The sequence below is a fragment of the Harpegnathos saltator genome, unplaced genomic scaffold (genome assembly GCF_003227715.2).
Source record: "Harpegnathos saltator strain DR-91 unplaced genomic scaffold, Hsal_v8.6 scaffold224, whole genome shotgun sequence".
Taxonomy (NCBI): Eukaryota; Metazoa; Arthropoda; class Insecta; order Hymenoptera; family Formicidae; genus Harpegnathos; species Harpegnathos saltator.
The window spans coordinates 474,059-488,073 of record NW_020230011.1 but is presented as its reverse complement, the minus strand read 5'-3'; the positions used below and the strand labels follow the sequence as shown (position 1 = coordinate 488,073).

Below are 14,015 nucleotides of genomic sequence, written 5' to 3'. Positions count from 1 at the left end.
GACATACGCTCTAGCCTTTCCTGTCTCTCTCCCAGTCCATCTCTCTCTCTCTCCCCCCCCCTCTCTTTCCCTCTTTCTCTGCTGTATCTCTTCCGGAGCAAGGGGGTTGAGTCTATTCGAGCGTGAGGGATGCGACTGACAGCTGGAATTGTTATATCTCGGCGGGCCAGCTCGGCCATCCGCTCGCGTAGTTCATCGATCTTCGACCGGCCGACATCGCCGCCGCCGCCGCCGCCGCCGCCGGTGTCGCACCGTCGACGCGATGGATTGGTTTCCTACCTTCGTTAAAATTAATCAAGCGAACGCCAGTGCGATTGCCTTTGCCTATCGTTCGCAACGCTACGCAGTATATTACTCGGATACGCGCCGCACGCGCATCCTCGGGCGACGCGGAAGATCGCGGGCGGGACCGCGCTTGGACGCGCGACCGATCGTTTGCGGCGATATGAAAAAGGGATAGAGAGGTCGGGGAAAGAGAGAGAGAGAGAGAGAGAGAGAGACAGGGAAAGAGGAAGGAACAAAAAACAAATAGGAAAGAGGCGAAATTGCGGGCTCGATTCTGCGGCGTTGTGTGCAAAGTTGAATTCACCGTACGCGAACGACGTGCACGATTCATCGAGTCGAGAGATTCGCTCGATGAGAGTCGAGAGAATGACCCGGCCGGCACACGAAAGACACCTTTGCAGCGTTAGAAATGTATCCCATGGCCTCGCGCGCTGATTACTGATTTCCGCCGCGAGACCGGCAACGGTGCGATTACACGCACGCGCGCGCGCGCGCGAGTATTCCATTCGATACACAGCGGAAGAAACGCGTCGATAATGAATGAATATGCATGGACCATTGCGACGCGAGCTCCAGCTGGAAAATCCTTCGTGAATCCTTCATCGCGTACACGCTCGCCGATACGGCGATAATGGAGCTCATTATGGCAGCGTGTGTCAAGAAGAGAGCGCTTTCCCGCAGGGAAAAGCACGAAAAACCGGCCGGTCTTCGCGTTTCATTCGTCTTGCTTCATTTATCGCATTGCTGTCGTAATTGATCATTTTATTCCTTACCCCCCTCTCCCTCCGCGTCCACTCACTCGATCGCTCACCACGCTCCAGTAGCATTTTAGAGCCTCGCGCGCGCTGAATCATCGTACGAAGCACGAACGCGAATTTTCCAAGATCCCACGTCTCTCTCTCTCTCTCTCTCTCTTTTTCTTTTTCTTTCTCACCGTCTTATTCTCTCCACGTCTCGCGTGTCTTCCGAGGAGATACCTGACGAAACAGATATCACAAGGAAGCCGATGACGCGGAAACGTTTCTGCTGCACGCACCGTCGAGCCCAATAGCGCTGATTTACCGGGCTCTCGCCCCTCTTTCCCCTTTAATCTTCCACCCTGGTCGTGTTTTCTCTCCCCCTCTCCTCTTTCTCCTCTCGACCACGCAACAACGGTTCATCTCGGATTCTCTAATAAATGAGTTTTTTATCGAGTTTCCGGTCGACCGAGCAGCGGGCGCGGCTCTCGTGTATATCAGAAAGTTATACAAGCCGGTGTAGCCTCATTCAAACTCTCGTGCCGCCATCCGTCTTTCTGCCGGCGGCGGCGGCGGCGGCGGCGGCGGCGGTCGGAGACGGAGAACGCCTACCGAACTTCGACCTTGGTGATAGATTTAGACTTTAACTTCACTCTCCGACCCTGTCTTCATTTCAATCAAGACGTCGTGCCCACACATCCGCCCCGTCGCCGTTCACTCGTCGAGTGGAAGGCTCGCGCAATCCGGGGATTAATTAGTCGCGATTAAGGACACGAGTGGTGGGACTCGCCCGGGTCTTCCCGGGAGCTTTCGGGAAATAACAGTTGCTCTTCCACAGTGTGAAAAGGACAACGCGATGAGGCCCGGCGAATCGGAATACATATATGCGTCTGGGAGACAAGTCTTCGTGGTATGACAAGTCGCGAGGTATGAGGTATCTTTAATTTGTAGAATAAAAATACATATTTTATTTACAGGACAAATTGAAAAAAAATTGTCCTCACTTTCACGTACGCTCACTGTCTCTTTCATCGTAAAGTTTGATGCGATGAGAAGCACCGGTCTTCGTCATAATTTAAACGCTATCTAAGGTAACAGTAATCGTTTCTCTTTGTACGCGTGCTGCGTAACTTCAAAAGATCGAGGGCGGGCTGTTGATTTTCCGTCGGTCTCCCAAAGAGCAGCTCCGGTATCATACATAATTACAGACTCTCCTTGAACACTCGTTAATTGTACACACACACACACACTGCTACGCTACGCGATATATCGATTACGTCGACTCCGCGCACGGCAACATGCCGCTGAGTTCCCGTAGAAGCACCGTCATGTGTTTCACCAGAGCGAATCCGGACATCGTCTCCGCTCGCAACGTACGCGCGTAGCACAGTCTGTACCGATTGCCGAGTGCCTCGTTCCTGAAATTTCATCGAGGAAGAACACGTTAAATCAAGACGTACTCACGCCGAGCTCGCGTCTCGTGGACGATATCGCGCTTGAATGGATTTGAAAAGACGACGTACTCTTTCTTGTTGCATCCGGGATTTTTATTGAGAAACAGCTTGGTTAGCGATCGCAGAATGAACTGCACTCTCTGCTCGAGCAGAACGACGAGATTCTCCTCCTCGTCCTTCAACTTCTGCTCCTCGGCCGCTTCTTCGCGCGCAGCGACATCGTCCTCCGCTTCACCGTCGTGAAGCGACTTGTCCTTCGTCGCGTTGCTTCGCTCGCAGAGCATCTCCATGATCGGTATACACTGTAGAATCAACTCCAAACCGTTCTGATACGCCTTCAGCTTGCTGTTGAAGGTTGTGGCATCTGAAGACGCGAAAATACATGTCCCGTTGTAACGACCGAAAAAGTAGCAAAAAAAAAAAACGATATATCTAGAGAAGGCTCTGCTGATATTCAATCGGATGATAAGGGAGCCTGCACACGCGCGGATCTCGCAAGGTGACAAGAATTTTTTACTATTTGTAATTAGAAAATGATACCAATATTTTATCACACTACGAGATCCACGCGCAAGTGTACTTCTTAAAGGCTCTTGAAGACTCCTTTTATCTTGCATCCGATTGAAAAAACAGAAGCTCCTCCCAAAGGACATACTGCGCGCTTGGTATTCCGACAGAGCGACCCTCTCCAGTTGCAGCGTCAGGAATTCCTTTGTCTGTTCTAATGACAGCAGCAGCTTCGCTGCTTTATCGTAATACAGCTTGCACAGCTGCAAGCTCGTCTTCTTCTTGGTGTTGTCCGCGTCAGATTCGAGCTCGCGGTACACGCGATGGTACAACGAAGCTAATCGATGCTGAATGTTCGCGGCACGGAATTGATAGACCGGCTGCCGCGGTCCCGGTGTCTCCACGTCGCAATGCTTCAGTGCTTTCTGCAGCATATCGACCACTTCCCTTTCTAGCTCCTCCTCGCTCTGCAATAAGAGCGGCCCGCTCAGATCCCCAGATTCGTTCGCGTTTACTTGCGTCGCGCGATTTTTCTCACGGAGGAACACACGGATCAACACGTTGTGATTGCCCTGCTGGCCAATGACGGATCGGCACGGTGATACTATCGCGTCGTATAAAGTTATATAAATAAATATTACTAACATATCGAATTAATATAAAGTAAACATCACCAAAAATACGTATATAAATTAATAGTAAGTATTATTAAATATGCGTGTGCCCATCAGTGTCCAGCCAGATTTCACCTGTCCGTCAGCATTGATTTTACTCAGTCGTCGATTAACCGTAGTTGTCAAAATCGACCGCACGATCGATATCACAATAGAACGAAACGAGGCAAATCTCCATCCGCATCTATCCGCTGTACCGTTGGTGGATTCAACCGTCTCGGTTAAGCTCTCGTGTATAATTAACGAGAAGCAACGCGTGGCAGTCAACGTGTTAATCCGCGCGCATCGACGCTCTCCGAGGACTCCGAGCCGTGTCTCGTACCTTTTGCTCGCCGATGGGATAATCCTGCAACATCGTGGCCCTCGAGTACAACGTGGTGGACAAGTCCCACGTGACCGTGTCCCAAATCGTCGAGTTGGTTTTCCTCTCGCCCAAGACCTGCAGGGCCCTCTGATAACTCGCGAGCGCCTTACTGTAGAACTGCCGCTCCTGGGTGTTCTGTTTTGCGTACATGTGCGCGCAGAGACGCATGAGTCGGCCCGTGTTGGAGTGCAAGAGCGCGAGATTCGCCTCGTCGTGAACGGCCTCGAAGGCCTTGATGCCCGACTCAAGGTGATTCAGCGAACATGTAAGGAGCGTAGCCACGTCCATGGTGCTCGGCGAGTCGTCGTCCGTCCGGTGCTCCTGCTGGCACGGTACTGTGGACGAACGCGACCCGTCGGTCAGCAAACGACGCGAGTTTGCTGTATTTTTCGACGAGGCGCAGCGGGAATTACCTGCCATTTGGAAAGTGCCGCTCGCTTGGTTCATAAAGAGCACGCCGAGCTCGTTGTGAATGTTCCCTAATCGCCTCAGCAGGTTATTCCTGTCCATGTCGGTCAGCTCCAGCGACAGCGCCTTGTTGTAGCACTTGTGCGAGGAAATCAAAGCGGACTCCAGACTGTCCAGTCTCGCCGGCAGCAATTCGACAGCGTCTGCAATGAGAAGCGCGGATCAGCAACGGTCACGTGCACACGCGTACAAGTGCGTGTACACTTCGACATTTACTCATGTCCAAATCTTCCATTCTGTACAGCTCCTCGATTATCTTCTCCTCCGACTCGTTCTTCATCTCATAGTCCTTCCTGTGCTTGTCCACGCTGGCCCAATCTTGCACGGTCATGAAACAGCAGTCCCCCGCGCGACCCAGCAGATAACTGATCGACTTGTTGTTCCGCACGCCGCAGAAGATTTCCAATATCTTCTGACAGTACAACACGTCCAGCACGTACCTCAGAGAGGCGCCGTAATTCTTGTTGACGTACTCTTTCTCGGCGAGCACGGCGAATATCAAAGATGCTTTCTCGTACAACAGCGTCTTCAAGTGAGCGTTCCAGCTGACACTATCGCTCTTCTTCGGCGCTTGCCACGTGGGCAGGGTCTGCGTGTTGGGTTTGCACAGCAACGCGTTCTCAATCGTCGCTTCCATTGCCACATTCTTCTCGCTCTTCTTCTTCTTCTTCTGCTTAGCCTTCTTTTTGTGAGTGGGACTGTGCGTCGTTGGACTCTCCTCCGGCGTGACAACGTCTGCTGCAACGTCTCGGTCTTGCCGGTTCAACGGCGCGTACGGCATCGGGATCGCTTGGAACGGTTTCGCCACGTTCGGGTGCGTCTCTTCGTACTCGCGTTTCTCCTTTTCACGTTCCTCCGCTTTCTTTTGCTCCTCGTCGCTGTTGTCATCGGTCGGGAAATACCGCAGGCACTCGAGGCCGTGGGTCACGTGCTCCAAGCCGGAGAGGCATCTCTCCTCTATCGTGCCGGAGATCGGTGGCGCTTTGAACTTTGGTTGCTCACGTTCCACTTGTTCTTTCACTGCAAACACGATTTTAAGTCGCATTGGAATTTTGAAGGGGACCAGAACCGAGTCGACGATGTTTACTTACTGTTGGCTAGCGTTAGGGATTTGATCGCCGCACAGGCTTCTTCCTTCTCTTCCTCCTCCTCCTCCTCCTCATCCTCATCCTCATCCTCATCCTCCTCTTTTTCGGTCTCGTGGCTTGTACTGCACTCGCTGTGTGCGTCTTCCTCGTCGCTTTGATCCGATAGTCCGGGACTGGCTGGGTCCGTGGCCGAGGGTATGTACAGATCCGAAAGCATAAAGTGCGCGGATGTAACGATCTGTGGGTACTTCTCTTTGGCTAACAGCTGAACGCAATTCTTCAGCAGCATTCTGATCGTGCCCTGGTGGCGATGGTAATCGGGTGAATACTTCATATTACGAGCTACTCTGTATAACAACATTGCAACAGGCACGGTAAAAGGATTCTGTCCTTTCTCCTCCGACACATCACTGCACAATGATGTTAGATCATATAGCTTCACAACGTCGTCATCCTTACCTAACCAGAAATATACAAATAAGAGCACGTTCCTTCGAGCCGATGCAAAAATAATTACAGTTCATATGCTGCACGTACGAAATATTCACAGCTTATAAGCTGTAAGTTTTATGAGATATAATTTACATCTTTTAAATTGTAAACTGTATAAAAGCATATCTCTACCAAGCATATATTTACCCTTAAACAACCAATAGGTGTGACCAGCCTTCGTCGCGTTATTTTTCAGGAAACTCAGGATATTTTGAGCGACATCTCTGATCACCTTAGGACTGAACTTCGAATGATCCATATTTGGAAGATCCTCGGTTTTTATCAGTTCGTATTTCTGCACGATACCGTGCAGATGATAACACATCACTACTTCTGGTACATTGCACATTAAATTATCCAACCAATAGTCGATCCCCGTTAAAACATTTATCGGTTTCGACATATCTCTTAGTCGTAAGCTTATACATGGATGCGTCTGGCCACCAAATATCGGCATGTCAGTTCCAACGAGCATTTGTATGTTCTCAAATGTCCATACAACGTTTCTCGCGAAATTATGGTTATAATTCGGGTCAGGTACTTTTTCCTCCTGCGTTGGTTCAGGTAAACAAGGTTCTAACGTTTTCACAGGAAACTCAGGTTTCTCATTCTGCTTCTCAGTGTCCGCAAGTACAATGGAATGATAGAGAAACTTGGATACCAGGTTCCTCTGCTGCAGGCTGCTTCTGCTATATGCCTTGTGAAAGAGACGTTTTTCTGTATCTCCTAGGTTTTGAAAAATATGTTCATAGAAGAACTCCTTCAGCCATTCCCAGTCATTCTCGGCTTGTCTCAATAAATACTTGTGGATATCAAAGTCATCCAGTAATAATGTATTTTCAATACGGTGTACCATCATTGAAATCACACCATGATTATAAGGTATCTTGAGTAATTTCTTAATATTTTCTGCATCAGATACAACGTCAACTTCACCGACACAGTCTGGAAACATGTGCGCCATGCGAAAACTAGAAAATCCTGTACTCTGAGACCAAACATTCTGCAAGCCATAACTTTCTGCCGAACTGCTCAGCCAATTGCTAGGTGGCATATTCAGATCTGTGTTACATTGTAATTGAGCATACGTTGCCGGTGTCTGAACAGCAGAATATTTTACTACTGCGGTGGATTTCACAGGCTTCTTGGGAGAGTCTGGCGGTATAGCCAAGGCCATTGTCTTCATCTTTAATATTTCAGTAAGTAATTTTTAAAATACACACATCTTTACATAATTTGTTGTTGAAACCAAAAGATGTTATTTATTATTTATTTACTAATAGTAAAACAATATCTCGCATGTATTAAAATGTTGATGTTTGGACTTACCGCATCATCGGATATAATATCCGAATTTCTTGACATCTTCGTGCATTGAACGTCTCACATCTTTCTCTCTCAAAAACAATAACCGTACTTCAAACACTTCTAGACGAATTCTAGGTACGAATATCCCACCCGCTGCAACGTAAATATTACCAGAGAGAAACCTGAGAGCGGCCACCGGGCCGGTTACGCCGGGACGCTTTTTCCGACGCGCCCCCTGAGAAATGTGTGCACAGTCGCTGCCCGTCCTGATGATAACGGCAAAGCGTGCACGGTTCTTGTCTTCACTCTACTTCCTTAAGGTTAAGATAATAAGTTATAAAAGCACACACGATCAATCGCTCTCTGTCTTTGTCGCACCACCGATGAGCGAGCGTGCGGTAGGAGAAGGCACGAGGCGAGTCAGCGACAGCGATTATATTTCATTTTCTCGATTTTTGCACGTTGTATCAGGAGAATATAATGAGCGAGGAGGTATCCCGGATTCTGGCGGGAAATTTCAATTTTTCATTTTTTCGATTTTCGCACTTTGTATTAGGAGAATATAACGAGCGAGGATGTATCCCGGACTTCTGGTGAGAAACTTGTAATTTTTCACTTTCTCGACTTTCGCATTTTGTACCAGGAACACATAATGACCAAAGAAGTATCCTGAACTTCTGGCAAAGAAACTCGAAATTTCTCACTTTCTCAGTTTTCGGACTATTGTATCAGGAACACATAATGACTGAAGAGGAATCTCGGATTCTAGCGGAAAATTTGAATTTTTCATTTTCTCAATTTTCGCACTTTGTATCAGGAGAATATAATGAGCGAGGAGGTATCCCGGATTCTGGTGGGAAATTTCAATTTTTCATTTTCCCGTTTTTCGCACTTTGTATCAGGAGAATATAATGAGCGAGGAGGTATCCCGGATTCTGGTGGGAAATTTCAATTTTTCATTTTCCCGTTTTTCGCACTTTGTATCAGGAGAATATAATGAGCGAGGAGGTATCCCGGATTCTGGTGGGAAATTTCAATTTTTCATTTTCCCGTTTTTCGCACTTTGTATCAGGAGAATATAATGAGCGAGGAGGTATCCCGGATTCTGGTGGGAAATTTCAATTTTTCATTTTCCCGTTTTTCGCACTTTGTATCAGGAGAATATAATGAGCGAGGAGGTATCCCGGATTCTGGTGGGAAATTTCAATTTTTCATTTTCCCGTTTTTCGCACTTTGTATCAGGAGAATATAATGAGCGAAGAGGTGTCCGGAATTCTGACGGGAAGGTTGAAAATTTACAGATTTTATTCAATTTCCCGATTTCCGCATTTTGTGTCAGGGGAATATAATGATTGAAGAGGTAACACGAATATGCAGCGGGAGATTAAAAAAGTTGCAATTTTCAATAGAGATGGGATTTTCAAAGGTAACGTAAAGCGTAAAGGAAAGGGTGTTTAAATAAGATAATTCTATTATATATTTCCAAATGATATTTATTTTTACGAATTTATCTTTTACATGTGCTCGTACAACAGATTGGTTTCTCGACTCAGCACTTTAGCTGCTTCATCGTTATTCACGCTCAATCTTTTAGAACTTTCGTCTTTCATCATTCGTCGTTTATCTTGGTTTCTCGGTCCAGCATTTTGGCTGATCCGTCGTTGACTGGATGGTAGCACCAACACTGACTCTAATGCCGCGTGGATGCGAAGGTGCACGTATGAAATAAAATAATATCCACGAAAGTCTGATTGATTAAAAGTTTAATCACCCGGAAAAAAATAAAGTAATACGCGACAGGAATATCACTTGCCGGCACGATCTGATCGTGAATATCGTGAGAACCAGCGCTCAATGATCCCCACCTCGAAGCTCGCGCGATTATATTTGATCGTTTGATGCAACGATCGCTGAGAGAGGGGAGGATGCAAAAAAATTTAAGCGGTAAGTAAATCAAACGATCACAGTCAAGCAAACCACAACTAATTACCGGTCGTTATTGCTTACGTTCTCTACTGTGATTAGTTGCTTCGCTTGCTGTTTATGTCATATTGTTTGTAAGTATTTCTACGTGTCCCCACCCTATTTTTACGCATTACTTCTAATCTATTGTTTTGAGTTTTTCATGCATCGTATTCCCTTCTTTGCTAGCTGAGTTTTACATTACATTTACACAAAATATCTCAATAGCCTGTTGAAATATTTAATTGGACTTTTCCTGGCATGCTGTTAATTAATACGCATCGCGTGAAGCTCGGGATCTATGCAAGATATATTAAGTCTTTTCACATAGACTATTAAACTTGGTTAGGGTGTGTCATTATAACGCAAGAACGATGCATTTAATTAAAAGAAAAGAAAAGAGAATGAAAGAAAAGGGGCCCGGAGGGGCCCGGCGGTAATTGAAGAACAACGGCAATACTGACTGCTTTTGCTACGCCATTAACCTCGTTCGACCTCGTCGATGTTGATACTTATCTTGAGTCTCGCCACTAAAGCCATTTCTGAAACTTTAAACTTAATTACTTAAAATCGATCTAGTCGAGTCTTAAACCATTTTCTAATATTTAAGCCGAGACTCAAATCATTTTCAAACGGTAACTACTAAAATAGTTTGAGTTTCTCGGATAAAGCCATCTTTTAATTTAAATCACTTAAAATAAATTTAGTTTATTATCTACATAATGGAGATACGATTTCTTCATCGCGATATAAAAAAAATTCCGAATTTTTACAAGCAGAATTTTAATACAATTTTGTATTGTGTTGTATAATAAAATTCGAATGTTTCCTATGTGTACATAACGAAAATTGAATTTCTGGTATGTCCATAACTCAGAATTTCCATTATGTGGGTAGTAAAAATAAAATTTCCATTGTATACATATAGCAAAACCGTTGCGACCGTCCGAAAACTCGTAGCAATCATCAATTTATCGGTTGTGAGGCATTTGCGGGATTGAATGTACATTCCAAGTTCTGCTTATCGATTTTAAAGCTTTGAAGCCACCAACGTTGAAATGAAGCCTAAGAAGCTCGAGGAAGGAGAGGACAAGTCAGAGTTACGAAAATGTACATTGCGACTTCTTTACAAAAGAAAGAAGAAAAACAACTACACACGCAGAAACCACGTTCATGCTCGTGAAAGTATTCCACTATTATTTCTCTTTATCTCTTTCTCAACGCTCGTTAATACCCTCGGGATTGAATTATCCGCAAGCGGAGAGGAGCGAGCAGCGTACGCTGCGTCATAAATAAGCCGCATTGCGTGCGCGAGTATCTCGCAAAGGCAGAAAGTCACGGCGCGTGCGAGTTAAAAACGCGCTGCTTCATCCGCATGCCTAAACGACTTAGGAAGCCCCAGCGAGTCTATCACGCGTCAGCATTAGTCCACCCGATATATATAAGTCCTCGACCCAGTCGCTCGACGGTCCAGTAGTCTTCTGAACGAAAGAAAGTAAGCAGCAACCACCTCAGCATGGTGGCGAATTTCAAGGTCTACAAGAAGTGTTCGCCCAACGCGAAGATCGCGGTTTACTTGGGCAAGCGCGACTTCATCGACTACTTGTCGGGCACCGAGCCGGTGGACGGGGTAATCCTGATAAGTCAGGATTACGCAGACAGCGGCAGGAAAGTATGGTGCCAGCTGGTATGCAGCTTCCGTTATGGCCGTGAGGAGGACGAAGTGATGGGGTTGAACTTCCAAAAGGATCTCTACCTGGCGTCGGAACAGATTTTCCCGCAGATTAAAAAGCCCGAGTTCAACCTCACCAAGTTGCAGGACAGGTCGGAACCTTTGCCTCTTAGCCATAAGACACAAAAGAACGCCGAACACGAAACGTATAGTATCTGTCTCGAAGTCGGGCGAGTCTTTGTTAAAAATTAGATAGAGAACCGGGTGATAAATTTTCTCAGCAAACACAATGGCGCAGCTCCTTGAAAAAGCCGCTCTCCATCTCGGCTTTTACGATGCTTTCGGATATTTTTGATCCCCGTCGCACTGAGATATTTTTGATAAGCCGACATTAAAGTATCGCGGTTTCGACTTAAATGATAAGACTAATGACAACGAAGAATTTCGCGCGAGCCGAATTAATAAGGATCACGACGACATGTCCGTGGGAAACAGGTTGCTGAAGAAACTGGGCTCGAACGCGGTACCCTTCACCTTCACCTTCCCGCAAAGCGCGCCGTCCAGCGTGACCCTTCAGCCCGGGCCGAACGAGACCGGCGATCCTTGCGGCGTCAACTACTACGTGAAGGTGTACTGCGGCGAGACGGAGACCGACCTGACCCACAAGCGCAGCACCGTCACCATGGGCATCCGGAAGATCCAGTACGCGCCCACTAAGCAGGGTCGCCAGCCGTGCACCGTGGTGCGCAAGGACTTCCTCCTGAGCCCGGGTGAGCTCGAGCTCGAGGTCACGTTGGACAAGCAGCTGTACCACCACAACGAGACGATCGCGGTCAACGTGTGCGTGCGCAACAACAGCAACAAGGTGGTGAAGAAAATCAAGGCGCTGGTGCAGCAGGGCATCGACGTGGTGATCTTCCAGAACGGCCAGTTCCGGACGGTGATCGCCGCGGTCGAGACGCAGGACGGCTGCCCCATCAATCCCGGCTCGAACCTGCAGAAGGTGCTATACCTCAAGCCGGACATGGAGAGCAACAGGCAACGCCGCGGCATCGCCTTGGACGGCACGATGAAGAGGGAGGAGGGCGAGCTCGCGTCCAGCACCCTGCTCACCTCGCCGGACGTGCGCGATTCCTTCGGCATCGTCGTCTCCTACGCGGTCAAGGTCAAGCTTTACCTGGGCGCGTTGGGCGGCGAGCTGTCGGCCGAGCTGCCGTTCATCCTCATGAGAACCAACCCGGCTGAGCGGGTCAAGCTCATGCCCATGGACAGCGTGATGATCGAGGAGGACATCCCGCAAGGGAAAGAGGAGAAAGTCAGCTCTTAGATTAATCGAGCTCCTAGGATTAACTGAGCTCTTAGATTATCTAACTGGATCCTCGAAGGATCTTTCTCGGGTTCGGGTCGTCTTCGCGGCTTCGAGTCGCTCACGATCCGTTGGCTCGCGTATCGAACACCTCAGGGACACTTGCGAAGACTTGTTTTGCTGCAAGGCTTTTGGAACACGCTTCTGGAATGCGTCCACTGGAAGTTACCACCGAGCTGTCTAAATCGCGCCCGAGTATGTCGATCGTTCTCACACACATTGTTGACCGGCCGTTTCCAACACTGCTCGCGCCTTTTGCTCCCGCTCTTGCCTTGCCTCGTCATTGCCAGCCATTCGGGACCATTCGCGAATTGGCCGATAGTATACCGAGTTTCCACATGGTCGATCAGCAATGTGTTGAGTACCCTCTCAGGATTCACCTGGCGTTATGACACGTCCTATGATACATCGACGTTTCGTACAGCGTACACCGCTCTCTCTCTCTCTCTCTCTCTCTCTCTCCCCCTCTCTCTCTCTCTCTCTCTCCCCCCCCTCTCTCTCCCTCTCTCTCTCTCTCTCGTGCGGTGCGAGCGATGCGCTAATTGGAGGATCAATTCGCACTTGGATACACGGCAAACACTGGACCAATTAGTTAATTAGTCCGTTACCTTCGGACATACAGCGCTAGTTGTAGCTGATACAATTGTACAATCGGTACACACCGGCTCTCTATCTCTCTCCTCGGCGAGCGATTTATCGCGACTCGAGTCTCGCCCGAGTATCGATCGTTCTCATATGTACGCGGAATTCGCCAAAACTCGCGCGCATTACCGGGGCCGCCTATGAAAATCCCCGCATTAAAAATCCCTCATTAAACGTCCGTATCGACGAGCGGCTCTCGCAGCTCGCGCGACACGGTTGTCACGAGACACAGCTCGTAAGATCAATAAAAGATACCAAATGCACGCACTATGTACCGAATTCATGTTTCTCGGCTGACAAGGGCCGACGTCGAGGGAACGACCACGAGACCTCCTCCTCCCCTTGGCGATAGCACAGCCCTACCCTCTCGCGCATTTCTTAATCGAAACCCCTCCCGCGTGCCGATCGCGCTCGAGCCTCGAAGCCGAGGAGCCGCCGCCGCCGCCGCATACGCGCGGCCTCCGAGTCATTCGGACACGACGAAACGGAGAATGCGCGTCGATATCTTTGTCTCTCGGCCGGGAATCTCGTCCAGGGGCACTTGGGGTCCTATGAGAAACCACAAGCAGCAGCAGCAGCAGCAGCAGCAGCAGCAGCAGCAGCGGCAGCAGCAGGCGTTCTCTCGGCTGCTCCGGCTCGCTCGCTCGCTCCGCCACATACGGGGTGTCGATCTAATTCCCGACTTCCTGCCGAGCAGAAGCGTCCGCGGCGAAGGGCACGGGCGGCTGGGCGAAGGAAAACCACCCGATACGTGCGATGGGCGTCGGTGGAGCGGCAGAAAGAGACGGAGATAGCGTCGCGACGAGAGAGTGAGAGGAGGAGGGGGGGAGGGGGGGCGGCGGCGGCGGCGGCGGCAGCGGAGGAAGAGGAGAGAGAGAGAGAGAAAGAGAGGGTGGGAGGGACGGAGAAAGAGAGACCGAACGAGAGGCAACGTCGGCGGTGAAACGAAGAGAGGGAAGGCAAAGAGAGGGAGAGTGCGAGAGAGAAAGAGGAAGA

The 14,015-nt window shown here is 48.7% G+C and overlaps 2 protein-coding genes across 3 annotated transcripts; one reads left to right on the top strand and one right to left on the bottom strand.

Moving 5' to 3' along the window:
• Positions 1–1,942: 1,942 nt before the first annotated feature.
• Positions 1,943–7,844, bottom strand: LOC105188952 (erythroid differentiation-related factor 1). Of its 2 annotated transcripts, XM_011150694.3 has the most exons (9): positions 7,399–7,843; positions 6,217–7,255; positions 5,581–6,036; positions 4,706–5,509; positions 4,435–4,632; positions 3,980–4,356; positions 3,132–3,450; positions 2,546–2,840; positions 1,943–2,440 (listed from the first exon to the last, which is right to left on the bottom strand). In XM_011150694.3, the coding sequence occupies exons 1-9, from the start codon at positions 7,432–7,434 to the stop codon at positions 2,296–2,298; spliced, it is 3,669 nt and encodes a 1,222-aa protein (XP_011148996.1). In that variant the 5' UTR covers positions 7,435–7,843; the 3' UTR covers positions 1,943–2,295. The 2 variants fall into 2 exon arrangements, with proteins under 2 accessions (XP_011148996.1, XP_011148995.1); XM_011150693.3 differs by having other exon boundaries at positions 3,980–4,632; positions 7,399–7,844.
• A 2,735-nt stretch (positions 7,845–10,579) lies between these two features.
• Arr1 (arrestin 1) lies at positions 10,580–13,286 on the top strand. Its single transcript, XM_011150695.3, has 2 exons — positions 10,580–11,163; positions 11,507–13,286. The coding sequence occupies exons 1-2, from the start codon at positions 10,856–10,858 to the stop codon at positions 12,336–12,338; spliced, it is 1,140 nt and encodes a 379-aa protein (XP_011148997.1). The 5' UTR covers positions 10,580–10,855; the 3' UTR covers positions 12,339–13,286.
• The last annotated feature ends 729 nt before the right edge of the window (positions 13,287–14,015 follow it).